This window comes from Camelina sativa, chromosome 12 (assembly GCF_000633955.1).
Source record: "Camelina sativa cultivar DH55 chromosome 12, Cs, whole genome shotgun sequence".
NCBI classification, from domain to species: Eukaryota; Viridiplantae; Streptophyta; class Magnoliopsida; order Brassicales; family Brassicaceae; genus Camelina; species Camelina sativa.
The window spans coordinates 20,493,657-20,513,720 of NC_025696.1; the positions used below are offsets into that span (position 1 = coordinate 20,493,657).

At 35.4% G+C, this 20,064-nt stretch overlaps 3 protein-coding genes across 4 annotated transcripts in view; 1 reads left to right on the top strand and 2 right to left on the bottom strand.

The window, feature by feature from the left end:
- On the bottom strand, positions 10,025-13,988 carry LOC104732334 (TBC1 domain family member 13). Its single transcript, XM_010451863.2, has 9 exons — positions 13,592-13,988; positions 13,419-13,511; positions 13,011-13,115; positions 12,269-12,421; positions 11,591-11,689; positions 11,323-11,451; positions 11,006-11,185; positions 10,620-10,736; positions 10,025-10,382 (listed from the first exon to the last, which is right to left on the bottom strand). The coding sequence occupies exons 1-9, from the start codon at positions 13,910-13,912 to the stop codon at positions 10,227-10,229; spliced, it is 1,353 nt and encodes a 450-aa protein (XP_010450165.1). The 5' UTR covers positions 13,913-13,988; the 3' UTR covers positions 10,025-10,226.
- On the top strand, positions 14,099-16,270 carry LOC104732335 (inosine triphosphate pyrophosphatase). Its single transcript, XM_010451864.2, has 8 exons — positions 14,099-14,290; positions 14,394-14,458; positions 14,638-14,701; positions 14,820-14,829; positions 15,335-15,366; positions 15,459-15,571; positions 15,706-15,782; positions 15,890-16,270. Exons 1-8 carry the CDS (start codon positions 14,155-14,157, stop codon positions 16,011-16,013), a joined length of 621 nt encoding a protein of 206 aa, XP_010450166.1. The 5' UTR covers positions 14,099-14,154; the 3' UTR covers positions 16,014-16,270.
- Positions 16,648-20,064, bottom strand: part of LOC104732336 (probable pectate lyase 15) — a 4,317-nt gene continuing 900 nt past the window's right edge. For both annotated transcript variants that reach the window (XM_010451866.2, XM_010451865.2), the window contains exons 4-8: positions 19,399-19,482; positions 17,878-18,520; positions 17,686-17,789; positions 17,422-17,560; positions 16,648-17,333 (exon numbers count right to left, since the gene is read on the bottom strand). In XM_010451866.2, the coding sequence (XP_010450168.1) occupies positions 17,112-17,333; positions 17,422-17,560; positions 17,686-17,789; positions 17,878-18,520; positions 19,399-19,482 (1,192 nt within the window). In that variant the 3' untranslated portion in view covers positions 16,648-17,111. The remainder of the gene's footprint in view (positions 17,334-17,421; positions 17,561-17,685; positions 17,790-17,877; positions 18,521-19,398; positions 19,483-20,064) is intronic.

The window sequence follows — 20,064 nt, forward strand, 5'->3', positions numbered from 1 at the left end:
ATGCTAGTTTTATTCATTTGAGTTTGCATCTATGTGCATTAAAAACCCCAAAAAAATTGAAAAAATTTCGAAAAAAAAAAAAAAAAAAAAATAGAAGAGTGTTCATGTAGTTGCATTTGCATATTAGGATTGAGTCTAGTTTGTTTCATATAGGATTGTTGCATATGCATCTTAGGGGACAATGATTAAAACCACCTTGTTCAAAAGTCAAACCTTAGGATTGAAGCTATAGCCCTTAGTCACAGTTCATTGTTGCNTGCACCGCCGTTGGAAGAGCTGTACAACCCGAAGGAGGAGTCTGAGGCTAAGAAGAGAGAAGAAACCGGGCAGAGACAAGGAGATAGCTCGGAGGAGTTCAATTTTGAGGAGTATACATGCTCTCAAAAGCAACCGGTTGGAGTGAAGGAAGCTCACAAAAGGATTGGGTGGTTGAAAAAGATGAACAAGTTTCTGGTGAAGAAGGTGAAGGATCTTGCCGGTTCAGTGAAGGTAATGGGAGGNAACCAATCTTTTCGTTTAACCCGATTCACTTGTCCTACCCATTAAACCAAACCTTTCTTTCAAACCTTGATGTGAATTGTCGAGTGAGGCCTTTTTCATTGTGCTATAGGTTGTGAAACCTTGAAAGTATTGAGAACGACAAAGAACTGNAATACGAGTCCCAAGCTAAGGAGGACATCACCCGACCAGAAGCATCGAGGAAAAGCCACTCTGACGCNAAACTAGCTAATAGATTCGTTTTTGAAGGATAGGTGGTTAGAATGTTTATTTAGGGATGGGTTGTGGAATATAAAAAAAAAAGAGAAAAGTCCCTAAGGTTAGAATTAATTAGCTCTAANCGGTACAGGATGCACTATCCGATGCACCCATCGAGCACCCAATCGGGTGATTATGTTGGACTTTTTCCTCCACCGTACCAGATGCCATTCACNAAAGAATATATGTATATTAGGAATTTAGCAAAGAAAAAAAAAAGAGATTAAGAGCTAGAATTTTAAAGTCTAAAAGTCTAAACCTTAGGGAGTAAAAAAAAGGAAGAAGAAAGAATTAAAATCAAGGGTGTGGGTAGTTAAATTCTAGGAGGTTTAAATAAAATATATATATATATATATATATATATTATGAATGTACGAGAAAATGGTAGATCATCAAGAGTTAAGCTTTGTATGCCCAAATTGTTCTCAGTATTAGATAGTTTTCACGACTGTCTAGCATTCCACTTTTTGAGAGAAACCACCTAAAGAATTTGCTTGAAACCACCTTATCAGAAAGCCTTACCCTTGAAACCGATTGAGCTTGATTCACCTTCCATTTGCAAGAATTCGCCAAACACTTAATTGAATGTGAAAGAGATGTTCCTTATCTTTAGTTGGAGGTTGAGCTAGATCGATGCATGGCAATAAGCATAGAAAAATAAATTTGTAAGTATGTTGATTGATCTTAGCACCATTAAACTATCTTTGAGGACTATAGCTTGCATCCTTCGGTTAGCATCTTAAGGTTATGAGTCCCCACTTTCAAACCGTACCTTCTTACTTACTTGCTAGAGGACTAGCAAGATTTAAGTTTGGGAGTCTGATAATACTCTAATTTACATGTTTTTAGCATCCTTTTTTGTCCATATTTTGCATTGTCCATACCTCTAACTTAGCATTTTTAGACTATTTACTGTAGGAATCAAGTTTTAGAGCATTTAGGGTGTTGCATTTCTGCATTTGCATATATTGGATGAAAACAGGTGCTAAAGAGCCAAAAATGGGGAAAAACAAGGACAACTCGAGCATGTACCCGAAGGAGCCATCGAGCTACAAGAACAAGTCCGAACCCCAACACGATCGAAGAGGATCCAAGAGCGCGAAGAGCAACCCGAAGATCCACCCGAGGAGTTACCCGACTCAAGCCTCGTGTACCCCATCGAGTAGACCATCGGGCAGGTCTGGGAAGCTAGGTCAAATGGGTTTCCATATATAAACCCCCTCTTTCCCTAGCTCGCAAACGAGCACGCCGCAGACCCTCAAACCAGAGAGCGAGAGCTTCTGTGAGAGAACTGAGCGACTCAACATTTTTTCTTGTTTTTGTACTTTTAATTTGTAGTTTTTCATAGATCTTTTATCCCTACTCTTTTCTACTCTACTCTATCTTTTTAATAATGTCATTTTCGTTTATTTCTATGGCTTTATCATTCGTTTCTATGTCCGAGTAGTGTAGCAAAGTTTCTAGGGATGGGATAGATGATTAGGTGTTCTTGATCGGTTAGGATGCTTTAGTTGATTGTTATGATAGATAAATTTCCTTCTAGGTTGATGTTCTTAATGCGGTCAACAGACCGACAGGTTGAGATTAGATCTAGGGCGTTTATAATGCTACAGGCCGAAAGGAGTAGATAAAATGCTTGATTAGGTCAATGCTAGAGGTATACTTAACTTTGAGTGACAAAATCAGATAAGTCTAAGTGTACTGACAAAAATGAATTGTTCTTAATGCCTGCTTGTTCATATTGCTAGTGCGACAGTGTGGTAGTATGTTCAAGGTTGATTGTTACTAGTGCGACAGTGTGGTGACAAGGTTTTAGAGGTTCATTGTCTAGGAAATAATTGCTTGAGGCATGTAAGGCATCCGTATTGGTCTAGAACACTTAGGATTCGATTACCCCCATCCTTAGGAACTTTCGTATTTCATTTCTTGCATTTTCCTTACTTACTCGACCACTTACCCGATCAGGTACACGATAACCTGCATCGAGTAATACCTCGAGCTGTTCATAGTTCACTTGCATACTCGATCACCCCACTCGATCCTGTACTCGATTGCTTGCATCGAGTGCTTAGGTCGTGTGGTTTACTTGTCTATATTCTTTTACTCTGTTTATATTAGGACTGTTAGAACCAAACCCCCTATTGCTTGGCTTGACTTGCTTGATTCTGATTGCATCCTATCTGCTAGCAATACACAACCATTTGGATTGATAACCCTTTGTACTACAACTGCATAGGGAATTGATACCCTTGGTGAAAACTAGTCTATCAGATACTTTAACAAAACATGGCACGACACACCTATTATATGTCATTATACTCTTTTGATGCTTTGACCACTAGTCCAAAAATTACTCGTCTTTCATGCGAGTTTATTTTTGACTTGGATGCCTCTTTTATTTATTGGCCAGTATATATATATATATATATATCTCTCTTTATGCTCACATAACGGAGATTCATTATCCTCATTAATCACATATGCGCACAAGATCATTTTATTGTCAACATTGTATCGTCTTTGGTTCCACATTTCCCGTAATGACATGGTTAATCGAGATCTCTTTAATCATTATATAAATGATTTTATACAGGTACATGATTTTGTTATTAACCATATCAATTGGTTTCTCTACTCTTCTTGAGAAGTATCTTGCTCCTCTTTAGGAGTCTATGTGCTTCTCTCTGGGAGTCTACTAGCTCTTCTTTAAGAGGTTATCTACTCCTCTTTAGGAGTTCATTTACTCCTCTTTTAAGAGTATAATCCTCTTTTAAAAATTTGCTCCTTTTTCTTTTTGAGGATTTTATTTATCTTAGGAACCAAAGTATGACATACGCCAGAGACATATTTTTATTGGAGCATTTTTTCTGGAATGTGAGATTTCTTTGAATTTCAAGTTCATATTTATTTATGTGAAGATCAATAATTATATGAAATCTCATCCTTCAGCTTTATTGCATTGATTTGCAATATATAATTTGAATAGTGATCTTTTGAACTTTTGAACGTTCAAGTTCATATCTATTATATTCATTTGTTCAAAGATTCAAACTATTCAATGATTCTCCCATAATGACGGGGAACTTTTATCATCCAACTTGATGATATGCAAATCTTGCAATACGCACATCTCTCATAAGATGGCTCTATATTATTATAGCGGAGACTCATCTCCCGCATCTATATATTTCATTCTCTTTGGATGATATTTTTATGTGGTGTAAATGAGCATTTAAAGTATATATTTATGAGGATCAATAATTATATGAAATCTCATCCTTCAGATTTTTTGCATTGATTTGCAATATCTAATTTGAATAGTGATCTTTTGAACTTTTGAACATTCAAGTTCATATCCATTATATTCATTTGTTCAAAGATTACAACTATTCTATGATTCTCCCATAATGATGGAAACTTTTATTATCCAACTTGATGATATGTGGATGATATGCAAATCTTGCAATACGCACATCTCTCATAAGATGGCTTTATATTATTAGAACGGAGACTCATCTCCCACATCTATAAAATTTATCTTATTTGGATGATATTTTTATGTGGTGTAGAGGAGCATTTAAAATATATATCACACCCACATAAGATTCAAAATGAGAAATATTTAATCTCCAACCATGAATATATAACATTGGAGAAATGTTTCTTTATAAATTATTGGTCTCATATATAATATTGACTACATGCAAAACTGCATGTTCCATGTTTTGACATGGAGATTAAATCACCAAGAAACGTTTTGCAATCTCTTGAGATGGTGTTATGAACGATTCATTATATCTCATTTAAGAGTGAATATCATGGATGTTCCACTTTATCACATACGACATATATATGTGATAAAGTAAAGGATATGACTTCACCAAAGTTATATCGCTCTGGGATGTCAAATTCACCAAATTTTATAGACTTATTGTCGATGTGGGATTCTTTTAATTCTCCCCCTTGAGATGATAACTCTTGATGTTCATTCATCTCTTACTGAATCCCACTTTAGATCAACAACATACCGATTTCGGTTATGTCTATTATCTTAGATCCTTATAAGATGTGAGATTAGTATTACCCTCTCTCAAGATGATGACTTTTATGTCCATTCACCTTTGACCGAATCTTAGTTTTAGATCGGTTATATTTGGGGTTTAATTTAGGGTTTAATTTGGGGATTCATCAAACAAATCAAACTATCATATATATACAATGAGCTTGTTAATCCAAAAGAATGGTGAATGGACCAACATTATATGATTCTAGAGGCATAGCCTACTACAGAATTAAGGAGGAGGTATATAACCATCGACTCCATAAACAATAAATAGAAATTTAAATGAATTTAATTTAACTTAAATAAATTCAACATAATTAGATGTTACCTGAAATATGAATGAAGTGCAGTGCTTACATCCTCATAGAATGTGAAAAGGGACATGCAATACTTTTGAAAGAACTTTTGTTTTTCTAAACAAATTCACAATGATTTTTAGTATCATTAATTGACTGGAATGGCTTGACTGGTAATGCTATACTTGAAGCATTAGTATTTTTACCACCTTTAATTTTGCATGATATAATCATATACATGCATGTCTCTAATATGGTCAAACTTATGATACCATATTTATTTATAGTCTCAACATAGTAATTTTATTAAGACAAAATGTCTTTGAAAACTCCATGAGTTTCTTTGAGATTTCGGAGAATATTAGACATTGATAATTATGAATCTGATGTCTTTGGAAGTCGAGAGACTATCTCATCTAGACCTTCCAATTACTTTTGCACTGTATAAAATATATGTACACGTGCTTTATATATTCTCATAAGAGAAATATATATATATATATATATATATATTGAGAAATATATTTTTGATTATACACACATTTGATTGTCTTTAAATCTTATATAATACAACTAATAATTCTTTACGAATAAACAAAATTTAGTAAACAAACATATGAATTCAAAAAATAAAATACAATTTATAGCCTTATATATAAAAATTTAATAGACATAACTTTTCTTTGATCGTAGAGTAGGCAGAGCCTATCATATATAAGGATCAATCCGGAAAAGACAAATCTTTCTATTTGATCATGAATGAGGGAGAACCTCTATATGTATAACGATCAATCTGGAAATGATATGGCCTTATATTTGATCGTATAAAAGGTAAAGCCGATCTTTCCGGAAAGGACATAGCCTTTTGTTAGATCGTGAAGGAGGGGTGAAGCCTACTATATTGAATGATCAATCTAAATAGTATATAGCTTTATATATGATCATAAAGGCTATATAACGATCAATCCAGAAAAGACAAAGTTTTATTTTATATAACGATCAATCCAGAAAAGACAAAGTTTTATTTTATCGTGAAGGAGACAGAGCTTACCATATACCTAACGATCGGTACACTTAGCTATATATTTGATTGTAAAGCAGACAAAGCCTACTAATTATAATAATCAATCCGGAAAAGGCATAATCTCACGATGCCTATAATATTTATATTCTATAAACATTACTGAAACAATATAAACTTACTTACCTCATAAAAGCTTCAGCGGTAAAGCGGTAAAGACATCGTGTTGATAATATGTTATAAAACATAATATATAATTTTATTATATTACATACGTATATGTGTATATAAGTATAGCTATATACACTTAATTAATAAAAAGAGAGAAAGATCGAGAGTGGAGGGAGAGAGCTAAACAATGAAACTCTTTTATTACTCTACACACTTTCTTACTTCTCTACTTGTTATTACAACAATGATCTCACGTATATATATACCACGGTAGCCAAGCTAAAGTAGGATAATTATAAGTTACTTAAAGTAGAAGTAAATAATAAAATAGTAGAAAGAGATAGGTTTAAAGTGATGGATAATCACATCAATAATTATCCATTTTATTACAGAATTATGTTAGTCACTTATGTCTTATGAGAAATCGCCAGTCTTCAAAGTTCAAACAAAGAATCCAACCATAAATCATGTATCGAACTAAGCAAAGACCGATCCGTTTATCAATCCTTCAACAAAGTCTTAAAATTCTCCAAGAAGAAAAAGATAGTAAGCAGTAAGGACAAAGCAAACCAGAAGAGAAGGAAGAGATATAAGAGTATGGGTAAGGAAGAATCATAGTCAAACACAAGACTAGTGAAATTGTTCCACATCTCATTTATCTGGTTCCCTACTTTGGCCGAAAATGCAAAAAAAAAAAAAAAAAAAAAAAAAAAAAAAAAAAAAAAAAAAAAAAANAATTGAAAAATACTTAGGTTCACTCTTAAGGGTGAGCCTATTTGTTCACCACTCCTAGGAGTGAACCTATTTATTCACCTCCTCCTTTTCAACCAATCAGAATTTTCTATACATTATTTATTTTAAAATAAATCAAAATTAAATTCATATGCAAAACTAATTAAGAAAGCAAATTATGTATACTTTTAATTAAAGAAAGTTAAATATTAGTTTGGTTTAGATTTTACAATTAGAACAAAATTATTGGTCGGTTTGGATTTACAAATAAGGTGATTAGAGTTTAGATTTTACAATTAAAACGAAGTTATACGTTAGGGTTTACATTATTTTATTTTAAAATAAATCAAAATTAAATTCATATGCAAAACTAATTAAGAAAGCAAATTATGTATACTTTTAATTAAAAAAAGTTAAATATTATTTTGGTTTAGATTTTACAATTAGAACAAAATTATTTGTCGGTTTGGGTTTACAAATGAAATGGTTAGGGTTTAGATTTTACAATTAAAACGAAATTATATGTCGGTTTGGTTACAAATGAGGTTGTTAGGATTTATATTTTACAGTTAGAACAAAATTATATATTGGTTTGGATTTACAAATGAGATAGTTAAGGTTTAAATTTTACAATTAGAACAAAATTATATGTCGGTTTGAGTTTACAAATAAGATGGTTATAGTCTAAATTTTACAATTAAAATGAAATTATATGTCGGGTTGGATTTATAAAATACGGTTTAAGTTTTTAATTTTATAATAACATATATAGATTTTATTTCTTATTTTATAAGGAGGTGAATGAAAAAATTCACCCTCAAGTATTGTTGAAAGAGTTTTTGACTTTGTTCACATATTCTTCATCAGTAATCACCTCTTCGTTAAGCTTTACAAATATTTTTAACTAGATAAGGAACCGCCCGATGTGCGGGTTTAAAGTTTTATAAATTAAAGTAAATTTTATCTTTGTTATAATACACTGGTTTGTATCTATTTACAAATCTTTTATGTATGTTACTATTAAAAGTGTATTTTTTTTACACCTAAAAATATACTCTATGTTACAAATATATTCTTTGTCACTACCTAGAAAATGTCTATATAAACACATGAAGCCAACTTTACTTTCACTTCTGCATAGTTTTTAATTACTAAAATTGTTGGCTCAAAAAACATTTTGGATAAAAATATATTACAGAATATACTATTCAATAATGTATCATCACAATAATGTATGACCACCATGGAGAAAACCTCGGCTCCTTCCTCATCCCTTATGGAGAGAACCTTGAGTCTAACCTCCTCCATACTGGAGAGAATCTTGGTTCCGCCTTCCTCCATTGGGGAGATAACCTTGCGTCTAACCTCCTCCACCTTCCTCCCTTGGGGAGATAACCTTGTGTCCAACCTTCTTCACCATAGAGAACCTCGGCTCTGCCCTCCTCCTGTGTGGAGAGAACATGTTCACGCCTTTTTGCTATCTCAAAAATGCCTTGCTCCAACAACTATGAAAGTAAAAACTTTTTTCTAACGTCATAAAATCTTCTAACGTCATAAAATCTTTTGATAGTAACTAATGTTAAATTTCCCAATGAATTCGTAGAAGTTTCTTTGACACACCATGATGTAGTCTCTGTCTCTATAACGCCTCAACCGCCACCTTGTTTAGTGAGCCCATGTCCACTCTCAGTCCATGGGCCCACCTTCCTAAGTGGGCCTTTCATCTATTCCTGGCCCGTGAATCCACACATATTTGATTGTCGGTTTGTTACGTCTAGAGGCTTTAAAAACTTGTTTACTGACCCTACATATAAAAAAAAAGTTTTTCCTGTGTTTTGTCCCCACTCGCACAGTTCCGACAATCACTTCCAGGAAGGTTACCCATCATGAAGTTCTCTCAGGAGCTTTGACCGAAAAAATAAGTGCATTCTGGTGACATCTATGTCCAAATCAATTTTTGTGAAAAAAAAAATGACCAAATCAATTCTTTTAAACATTTCCGCAAACCAGGGTGTCAGTCTTTGAGCTCCTATGGATCTATCAACAAAGATTTATGTTTTTCCAATCTATCTATCTATGTTTGTTGTAAGCTTGTGTTTGATTAGCATATTTTATCCATCCATTAGGTTGATGCTTCTACTCGATATCTCTCTTTGAGATTGAATGACTAATGGTAACAGTTATGTTTGCAAAAAAAAAAAAGGTTTATGACCAACCAATCATGGTTGAGAAATTAGAAGAAAATTAATTTGACATAATTAAAGAAACAATAGAAAATAATAAGCACGTAATATATGAATCACAAATAATTCAAAGATGAAAATATAAATTAAATAAAACAATCTAAAAATACTACAATAAAATTTGGAAAAGAAGATGCATATATTATTTTTTTCGGGTCGACATTTTAGTCTTACATAATCCCAACTGAAAAAAAAGAAAGCAGGAGAAAATTTTGGTTTAAAAAAATATGAAAATTTTACCTTCCCATTAAAAAAAAAATCCCAATTAAACAAAGTTGAAAACAGTGTTTTTGAATAAAATATTTAAATATGAGACGATCTATTTTTATATAGAAGTAAATATTTACAAAATTTAGAATTAATAATTAACTGTATAATTTCCTTAATCCATTTTTTTGTAGAATTAATAACTTAAAATTAAAAATAAGTAAATAATATTATAATTTCGAATTTTATGAAATATATATATATATATATATATATATGATATCCTTATAATTATTTTTTAAAACTTTGTATTGTTTTATAAATTCTGTAATTTTTGATAATTATCTTTTCACATTATTAATATTCTTTAAAACAAAATATATTTTTTTTTTTTGTAATCAAATTTCTCCTATTAAACATTTTACACATGTCAAAATCTAAGATTGATAACTTGACACATGTCAAAATCTGGTTAATGACTAACTTTCAAAACCCAACTTTATATAATAAGATATTTTTAAGAAAGTTTCGTGAATTGATCAAAGCAAATTATAAGAAAGACAAGATCCTAAAACTCTCTCTCTCTATTTATATATCTCTGTTACACACCAAGACCATCATAGTCTTTAACACTACTGAAGCAGGGTTTGATCTGAGATTTTCTCAGGCGGCTAAAGTTATCTTACACATAATGTACAGTGCAGAGTTTATGGAGGTAAGGGAGTGTGCTTAAGAATTTATTTAGAGCGTAATTTGTCTGCCACATAGAGCATATGACTGATGTTTGAAGGAGGATAGTTCTGAAGAAGTTTGAGGTTTGACGTAAAATCTCCAGCAAGCAAACGCCTTCGAAGTAGAATCAACATTGCACAACATATCCGTAGCAGCGTCTCCTGCAATTAATTCCAGATCAATTGTTAGCTTTTTATCTTATAAGACAACAGGTTCCAATTAACTCAATTCTGCTATTGTAACTTCTACAAGCATATGTTTTAATGGCTAAAACTAAAACCATGCTGCTCAGAGGTATTGAAACCTTAAATAACTCACAAGAATGTAACATATAAATTATTGACCTCGTTCACTACTTACAGAAGCTGAATAGTGAATAGTAATAAACTAAATACTACCTGGGGACCTTCTGGGTCGCTTAAGAGTGTGTCCCAGATGTGAAGGCTTTCCACAAAGTTGAACTCTTGAGTCAGTAGGAGTGTGATCCATCTGAACGCATAAAATTGCGGATTTATCTGAAAATTGACACATAAGTCTCAAATGTCACAACGCTGAAACATTTAAACAGAATACTCACAAACTTTCAAGGTTCTGAGAAGTGGTACACACTAATTTTGATTGTTTTTAATCTAGTAATTAGGGTAGATAAAAACTTAGCTTCAGCACAACAAGCATGCAGCACATTAAACCAGCAGCATTACATACTGGCAATATCTTCTAATCAGAGACATAATTAATGAAAATAGCAAGACGTCTTATCAGCCAAAGTTGTGTGATAGCTTACCTTAGTTGTGACTTCTAAATGACGCCAAAGTTCCTCATCATGATGCTTCAAGAGTAACGAAAGCCTTGTTATAGTGTAGCGTATACCCACAACACTGTTATCGAGTTGTTGACAGAAATTATCTCGAAACCCACTCATCAATTCAACAAAACAGAAAAATGCATCTGATTCAGCAAACGCCTGCATAACTTAAAGTGCCAGTGTTAAGCAAATAAGAAGAAAGAGTGACGTGTTACCCAAACGAGCCAAAAGAGGTAGAAAAATGTGAATACATATCAACTAAGAAAAATAAATAGTACTCATGGACAAGTACTTACTGCATTTCCTTTATCGGGGTCGTTTTTAAAGATGTAGTAAATAGGTGCCAATATCTCATTCATCCCTTGTACATATCTGATGCCAGGATTCAACTTTGCAAAAATAGTCAACACGTTCTTCAATGCATCCTGAAGATGCAAGACATGTATAAAATCAACCGGAAACATATGTTTTACTCATCCCAAATGAGTCGACGTCAAATATATATATATATATATATAGATATCATCCCAAATGCTTTAAATTATAGCGAAACCAAAACCCAACCTGATTAGCTTTTGCAACCGCTGAATCCCCAGAGAAAAAGTGCATGTCTGGATGAGTACGCATTACATCACGGTCAATTTGTTCCAAGACTTCTGTGTCCTGAATACAACTTGAAATTAGAGTACAAAGTCCAAAAGCGCGGAGCAGGGTACACAAAGCCTTGAGAGAAGCCTTGAGAGAACTAAAAGCTTCAGTCAGAACCCTGTCTTTTTGTATGCTTATGAAAGTCTACACCATTGTGATAAAAGTCTGCCTATGCACTTTTTCTCAATGTGACAAGGCACCCTATACATATATTTAACTGTTGCAAACCTAAACTATCCAAATACATAAGAACTGAAGGTCTAGATTTGCATAGGAAAGTTGGTATTCAGGCTTTAAGTGAGAGGTTGTACTTCTCCAGTTCCTATACCTCTCCTAAATCTGCTTTTAAAGCTGACTGAAAAGTGTGGCAAAATCATGATACGTGAAAATAAATCAAATTATTGGAATTGCATTAATCAACTATAACATCTGCATATCTGAAGATCATAAACTCAGCTACATCATCCATAATACTTCTAAAACTTTGAGGTAAAAATGAATAATGCGATTAAGTTAATAACATCAAAACCTGTCAATTGTCTAACAAAAATGATACTATTTGTGGATATCTAAAGCTGCAAAGTCTGAATATACCTTGAAAAAATTATTCCATAAGCTTGTTGTTCCAAGACTTAAGGGATGATCCTCATGAGTTATCTCTGACCTTGAAAGGGCACCAGGGCTTTCGATTTTGGGGTCATTACTATCACCGCCCTTTGATTTATCCATTTTCCTTGTTACTTCTGACTAACTAGCCGCAAAAATATATAGAAACCAGGTTAATCTTAAACTGAAAACAATAACGAAACATGAAAAAGGAAGAAATGTCATCCAGATAACATAAGCACTTCCTACAATGACCGACCTCTTTATCATTAACTACTATCTATACTATATCTTCTAATAGTACCTAGGAAGTATCACATGCCCAATGGCCTAGATCAATCTGCTTAGTCAAACGCATGACACCTATTTAGCTGGCATCATATTATATACATACAAGTTTCTGGATCGAAATAATAAAAACCATGCTTCCTCATTGAACATCACTAAATTTTACTTGGTCAACAGATCACCTACATGACAGACAATATCGTATAATAGCAGTGCAGTTTTTATCATCACACCCTTAGCTAGTGGCAACAGATATGTCTACTTCATCGCTCGTTTCGCAATGGCAACTGTGTCTATATTATAAGAATGGCATCCACTCTAGTCACAACTTTGATGAACTATCTCCATGAGCAAAAGAGAACATAGATTAAGCCCATCATGTATCTCTTCAGAAACCAATCAATAAAGTGTTGGAGTAATCAAATAACCAAAATGGACTTACAGGGTTCATCAAAAGCTCCTCTTTGAATTGCTTGTACTGCGACCTTTTCTTAGCTAACTCAGAAGACCACAGGGAGCGGTCCGGTGACAGATAACCCAGTAAAAGCTGTCACATTCAAGATTGAACAGTATGAAGCGTAAACTGACAGAAGCGGACACCGGATCTTTATAAAATTCCATTCTCGAAAACAAGAAATGACAAAAAAAAACATCTACCATTGCCATATACTCCCAAGAATTTCATGAAAACAAACAAGCAAATTCAAAGAAAACTCAACAAATAAAAAAAAAAATAGATTGCATTACTAAAAAAACACAGTGACAACTAATAATAAAGATCCATACTTATTCCCGTACATACACATTCGTTTTATTTGCTAATAACCAAAATCATGAGGGAATGCATTACCTTCCAGACAAGGGAGCGAATTCCAGCATCATCAGGTAAACCTTGAGAAGCTATTTTCCTCAATTCCTTTAAGTCTATCACCTTCTTCGATAGCTGGTAATATCCAATATTATAGACTTAAGGTACTACTAAATCACACAGAACAAATTCAAAAATGCACAGAAGGCACTAACCTCAGCCACGACTTGCGCTTTTCGAGAAACATCCTCAACCGAAGAAGCTGCTGCGGGACTATCGATTCCAGCTCCATCATTACCGGTCCCATTCTGCAAATCGTTAATCTCAGATTTGGAAGGAGGACGAGCCGGAAGAGGTGGAGCTGGTGCGGTGGAAATCGCGGATGGAGAGGGAGAGAGAGGCGGACGCTCGACGATCGGAGGGGTGACGGAAGTGGCGGGAGGATTGCGGAGGAGACGATCGTCGATGGGAGGAGGAGGAGGAGAGGAGGACCAGAGAGAACTGTTGAGCCACTCTGGGATACCTTTCTTGGCCATGGATTTGATTTTGGAAATGTTTTGAGTTCTCTCTCCGTCTGGCGTCTACTCTCGACGACGGGGAGGTTAAACCAAATAAATGTGCAATCTTGTCTCCGGTACAATTTACTTACCGATGATTAGATTATTGGTCAATCGTAAATTTTAATGGGCCTAGATAAGAGTGGACTTAAGCCCATTTGTTGGCAAAGAAGAAGGAGGACCTTTTTTGCTCTCGCTATCTGAGACTGAGACACAGAAAAATGGCGGCGGCGGCGGCGAAAGCAGCGGTGGTTTTGCCACGGCCGGTGACGTTTGTGACGGGAAACGCCAAGAAGCTCGAAGAGGTCAAAGCTATCATCGGAAATTCAATTCCTTTCAAATCTCTCAAACTCGACCGTGCGTACCCATTTCAATTTCTCTCGTGAGATTACTGTATTTCCTCTTTTTCTTGAGTCTCAGTGGTTTAGTTGTACATTTTTTTTTTTTTTATGAGTTGCAGTGCCTGAGCTTCAAGGTGAGCCTGAGGATATCTCCAAAGAGAAGGCTCGTTTAGCTGCTCTTCAGGTGCACAAGCTTTTTACCCTTTTCTACTTTAACTGATTTAAAAACTCAGCATAATTGTGTTTATCTGTAAGCTTGTATGTGATCATAGTGTGGTCCTTCTGTTCAATGTGGACGAAGTTAATGATTAAGGATAGACAGTAAGAACTGATACAAAGTTTGTTTGATTTGTAAACGAGAAGGTGAATGGTCCAGTGCTAGTGGAGGATACATGTCTCTGTTTCAATTCCCTGAAGGGGCTTCCTGGTATGAGTTCCTCAGTTCCTCTAGATTCTAAGATTTTCTTCTTGTACCCTGTGCACAGCAAATGTCATTGTCTGAATTTATATTGATTCTTTTCTTTCTTTTTTGTTGGATTTTTCAGGGCCATACATGTAAGTATTGTTTCTTCATTCTTTTCTTGATGTTGTGCTTGTAATTCTTCATTTGAAAGATATAGATTCTCCAACTCCACTCTGTCATGATGAGGGTTAATGTAAACTATTAGTTCATAAACTCACGGGATTACATGCATATATATATGTATGTTACTATGATAATTCTACGCTGACCTTTATTTATGAAGCTTTCTTGAGTGGTACCTTTATATGGATGTCCTGGAAAATTGTCTGCGGGTTGGATCAAGTCTTGTTATTAGTTCTTCTTGGCAGCTCCTAACTGGTGTGAGTGAGTAACCAAATGGAGTTGTTTTACTGAATCTTCTCATTCTAGATGTCTTAATTCATTGCGGGCTGAGTTGTAAAAGAGACCTCTATGTTTGCTGGCATCTACTACTGGTCAATATTAGATTGAATTAGCGTGGTTCTAGCTGTATTGGAGCTATGTTGCTGTCTCTAGATGTCTTTGTTACTCTTATGATCTTTCTTTCTGTTTTTGCAGCAAGTGGTTTCTTGAGAAGCTTGGACATGAAGGTTGTAATAGTCAATTGTATCTCTGACCTCTTCCTTTGTTTCATTTATCTCTTACACTAGTAACACCCAGTCTTGGTCTGACTCTTGTCCAGGTCTGAACAACTTACTGATGGCCTATGAAGATAAATCAGCTTATGCATTGTGCGCATTCTCTTTCTCGCGTGGTCCAGGTGCTGAACCTCTTACATTTTTGGGGAAAACTCCGGTATGTTAGACATTGTCACCACTCTTTTATTCAAACTCAATTGCTCCATCTGGTAGTCATTTTAATTTTTTTCCTGTCTCTGTTTGTTAATTTTCAAAGTTTGATTGGCTTCTTCCTTGTGATTGATGTGTTAGGGTAAGATAGTTCCAGCAAGAGGACCAACTGATTTCGGGTGGGATCCAGTGTTTCAACCTGATGGATATGACCAAACGTATGCCTCTGCTAACTCCCAATTTTTATTGTATTTTAATTGGATACTGATAAAAGAGGAAAGTGGAAACTAAGAGTAGATGGTGATATTCTCTATTTTGGTTTTAGTTATGCAGAAATGTCTAAGGAAGAAAAGAACATGATATCTCATAGGTACAAGTCATTAGCATTGGTGAAATCACACTTTAAGGAGGCAGGCTATGTGTTCCAGACAGATGAAGATACCATTTAAAGAGAACCGCATCATCAATGTTTGAGCACTGATCACTCACCAGATTCTTGGTCCTATTTTAAGCTCCTTTGGGGGTATTAATATTGTTATCTTTTTTTTCTTTCTCAAATACAAGTAAAACCAACCCAAACATGCATTGACAGGCATCGTTTGGTAGTGTTGTTCATGGTGTTCATTAAATACTCTTGACGGTGAGACTTGTACGAATCTGAAAAACCCATCCAACCAAAAAGCTAAAATAAATGTTGGATGGCAAACAAAAAGGGAATGGGATGACATGATGTTCACATGAATAGCCGCTTATGATCACACAAAGTATTTATGAGAGAACAATCAGTGGGTAAAGCACCTCGTATAATTCTCCAATCACATGAGAAAGCATATGAATCGAATCCAGAAAGAGTAAAGAAAATCCCAACACGTAACGTGCAGCGCAGGGAACAGAGCTGCTAAAACCTCAACTCCAAAAGAAGAAATAAAGATCGCATCAATTATTTGTGGGGTTGGGATCACATTATATGTTAGTGTAACTCCTTTTCATTTACACACCTCTCACCTCACAAGTGGTTTGCTTATGTTGCATAAAAAGATTTAAACAATTTTGTTATCCATTGAAACAAATGCCAACAAACAAAACATAAAAGCCAATGGAAGTTGTAATCAAACCAAAAGGTTTTCAATCGTCTTGTAACAATTTTTGTAACTACTGTCACTAACTTTAAAGGGAATGAGAACAAAAAAAACACCCCAAAAGAGACTCTAGAACTCAGGGGAGATCCATTAAAACCAAAGGACCTGAACAACCCCAAAAACAAAAGCCACACCTAAGACAATAAGAGATTTGTAAACTAGAAGGAGACTTTTTGAACAACGCTTCTGCGCTTGCTTCTCTCTGCATTCCCACCTTTTTTAAGAAGACGACGAAGAAGCAAGCCGAGGTTGACCAATTCCTACCATCCGAAAGAAAACGGGAAATGACCGTCCTAAGAGGGAAACAGAAAAGAGTAGTACTATATATGCACCTTCCAAAGATATTTGAAAGGGTTTTGGGTTAGTTGCTATGATGGTGGTATAGAGAGAGCGAGAGAGAAGTAGCAACTAGCAAGGTCTGCCCTTACGGCAACCTAGTGCTCCTGCAGTAGAGGTAATAGTGTCGACCATAGATGATGGTTTAGCTGCTAAGCTTGAGGCTCGTCCATAGCTAGCAGACGCTTCTTCTCCTGATGACCTGAAGTATGCTCCATTCAGTAGAAGGTCTCCTTCCGACCTCCAATTCCACTTCTTCCACTCACTTGCATCTGTCTCCACTCTTTTCGTCACCTGTGGATCCACAAGTTAATTTTGCCTATAAATATAACAACCTCTGATTACTCTGTTTAAGCAGACATAAAGGTTTAAGATGTTGAACCTCCTTGGCGAAGCGGTCCATGGGAGCAGCATATCTGTTTCCTTGACTGTTGATGGTTGGTTCTGCACTCCCACCGATGGCGTACATCTCCCAGTGAGTGTAGTCGTTGTTAACCACATGGAAATACCCATGCCTGCACCTGCCATTACACAACCAATTTTCTACTGTCAGAACAAAGGACAACTTAATTGGATTAACAAGAAAATCTACTGTCAGAACAAATGGCAAATTAATAGAACTGACAAGTTGAAAGCGAATAGTAACCTTGGCATTCTCTGAACCAGTCCTTCACCGAAATGGTTGTAAGCAATGGTCACTTGCATCAGCTTGTCTTTTGTGTACGAGTCACTGTGACCAAGCAACATCACCTGCACCCATACATCCATATAAGTGTCATGAAAACAGAACCAGCCTATGAATTTAGTGTTTTGAGGGAGGGCAGAGAACAAATGAGACCTCATTGTGGTGGGTAAAGTGGTTATTGGAAACAGTGATAGCAGTAGACCCCATGACAGCATCAACAAGGCCATCAGCACAGTGAGAGAGAGAGTTATGATCAATCCAGATATGAGATGATCCAAAAATGGAGACTGCATCACCATCAGCCATTGTCCTCCAACCAAAGTGAGATGGGGAGCTTCTAACCATTGCATTTCCAGTAGGCTTGCAATCATGAATGTGAAGACCATGAATGATGACATTGGTGATAAACTGGATGGTGATGCAAGCACCATTGGCTATATGAACGTTGGCACCACGGCCATCAATGGTCTTGAAACTGTTCATGATCAGCTCCTGTTTCAGCTCTATCACCATATCCCTCTTGAACACGATCCAAAGAGGCTCCTCCTGGATGACAGCATGGCGTAGAGTTCCCGGTTTGGGGTTAACAACGTCTTCATCAGTGGGGTCAGTAACAACGTAGAAGCGTCCATCACGACCACCAATTGCGTTCCTTCCAAAACCGATCCCACAATCCGCGAGGCGTTTACGGTTCTTGTGCCAGTTAGGGTCACAACGCCAGCAGTCATCAATTGGATTACCAGTTCCACAGGAGAAGAATCCTAGCTTCCTCCTTGCTGTCCTGTTCTGTTCACTCCTGAAATTCAATACCCACGTGGTTAATTACATCTCATGCTTGATAGATCAAATCAATCACACACACAGACAAATCTGAGATAATTAATTCAATAGTGATTTGTTTCATTCGAATCTAAAGGCTGATTAAACATCTCAGCCGCCGTTTCTGTTTGTTCTTACCTAACGTAATAAGTAATAAACTAACTCATGGATAAAATTTTGTTGGTTTATGAGGTCAACAAAGTGGTTGTCAAATAAAATCCGGAAAAAAAAAAGGTCCATTAATGTTCAGCTGGTGAAAAAACCTAAAACAGACCAGACCATAATATCCAAATGAAAGAGACTTCAAGACTTAATGCCACAAAAAGACGACAGGAGGAGTTACTGAACCAACCTCTTCGTGTAAAAACCCCCCAAATTCAAGTCACAAGAGCACAAAAAAAAAAAAAAGGTGAAATCGAATTTTATGAGGGAAGGAAGGAAGAAAACGCCGTCTCTAAACCATAAAACAAACAAAACAATGTCCGTGCAAGCGAACGGACTCTGACAATCGCGAGCATGGTGAAACGACAATGTGTCAGTTTTATGCGCGAGAGAGACGGGGTTTGTCGTTTCACGACGAAATTAAAAGAGAGAGTGAGAGAGGTGACAGAGACAACAATAAAAGCAAAAGTTTTTATCTTTCTTTACCCGTTAAAATTTGAATTAATAAAACAAATTCAAAAAAGTAAGGTTTTTTTTGTTCTACTATTTTATAGTCCATAATTTTTTCCCCTGTGTAATTCTCTAATTAAATTTTATTTAAAGGTTCACGTGTGTCTAAATGCTTATTTTCGCAGATCAAAATTAAAATTAATGCATTCACACAATTAGAGAGAGAGAGAGAGAGGAACGCACATCTGAACAAGCTTAGCGACTTCATCAGCACCCTTCTCTGGATCAACAGCAACCGCGTGTTGTTGTTGTTCTTCACCTCCAACCCTGTAACCAAAACAAAAAAAAAAAAAAAAACCACAAATGACGCGACCAACCATAAACTCATAAATTAAGCCAACGAAAATAGTTGTTTAAAGCATTTATGAAAATGGGAAATTCACAATTTCACATCAGTTTATATAACACGTGTTCTCATCCCAAAGCAAGTAAAAATCGATGTCTATACACGCGAGAGAGAGAGTACAACAGAAACAGAGAATTAAATCAAATGGACTAATTTACCCTTTTACGAAATCGTACTAGTTATTTACTGACGTGGAATAATAAATAGAGTGAAGAGACGACAGACAGAGCATGTGTGAGCGGCGATGAATGAAACCTCTTTCTAACGCTACATTCGAGGAATCAAAAAGACCAACAAAAGGGAATGGTTTAACGGAAATGGATCCGGGAAGATCTTAACATATCCAACGGCTAGGACCTCTACTACTTCATTTTCCACTTTTTTTTTCCAACTTTATTTTATAAACAAAATAAATAAATTAAAAAAGATAAACCCTAGCGGCGGTTAGAAGCGCATTTCATGTTTTGTGAGCGGCGGCAAAAAAAAAAAAAAAAAAAAAAAAA

Coding starts and splice junctions, on each gene's coding strand:
- LOC104732334 (XM_010451863.2), bottom strand. CDS start 13,912: ATGGCCAAGAAAGGTATCCCAGAGTGGCTCAACAGTTCTCTCTGGTCC. Junction 13,116..13,418: donor TTCGCTCCCTTGTCTGGAAG/GTAATGCATTCC, acceptor TGAATGTGACAG/CTTTTACTGGGTTATCTGTC. Junction 11,186..11,322: donor ACCCCGATAAAGGAAATGCA/GTAAGTACTTGT, acceptor TAAGTTATGCAG/GCGTTTGCTGAATCAGATGC.
- LOC104732335 (XM_010451864.2), top strand. CDS start 14,155: ATGGCGGCGGCGGCGGCGAAAGCAGCGGTGGTTTTGCCACGGCCGGTG. Junction 14,291..14,393: donor CAAATCTCTCAAACTCGACC/GTGCGTACCCAT, acceptor TATGAGTTGCAG/TGCCTGAGCTTCAAGGTGAG. Junction 15,783..15,889: donor CCTGATGGATATGACCAAAC/GTATGCCTCTGC, acceptor TTTTGGTTTTAG/TTATGCAGAAATGTCTAAGG.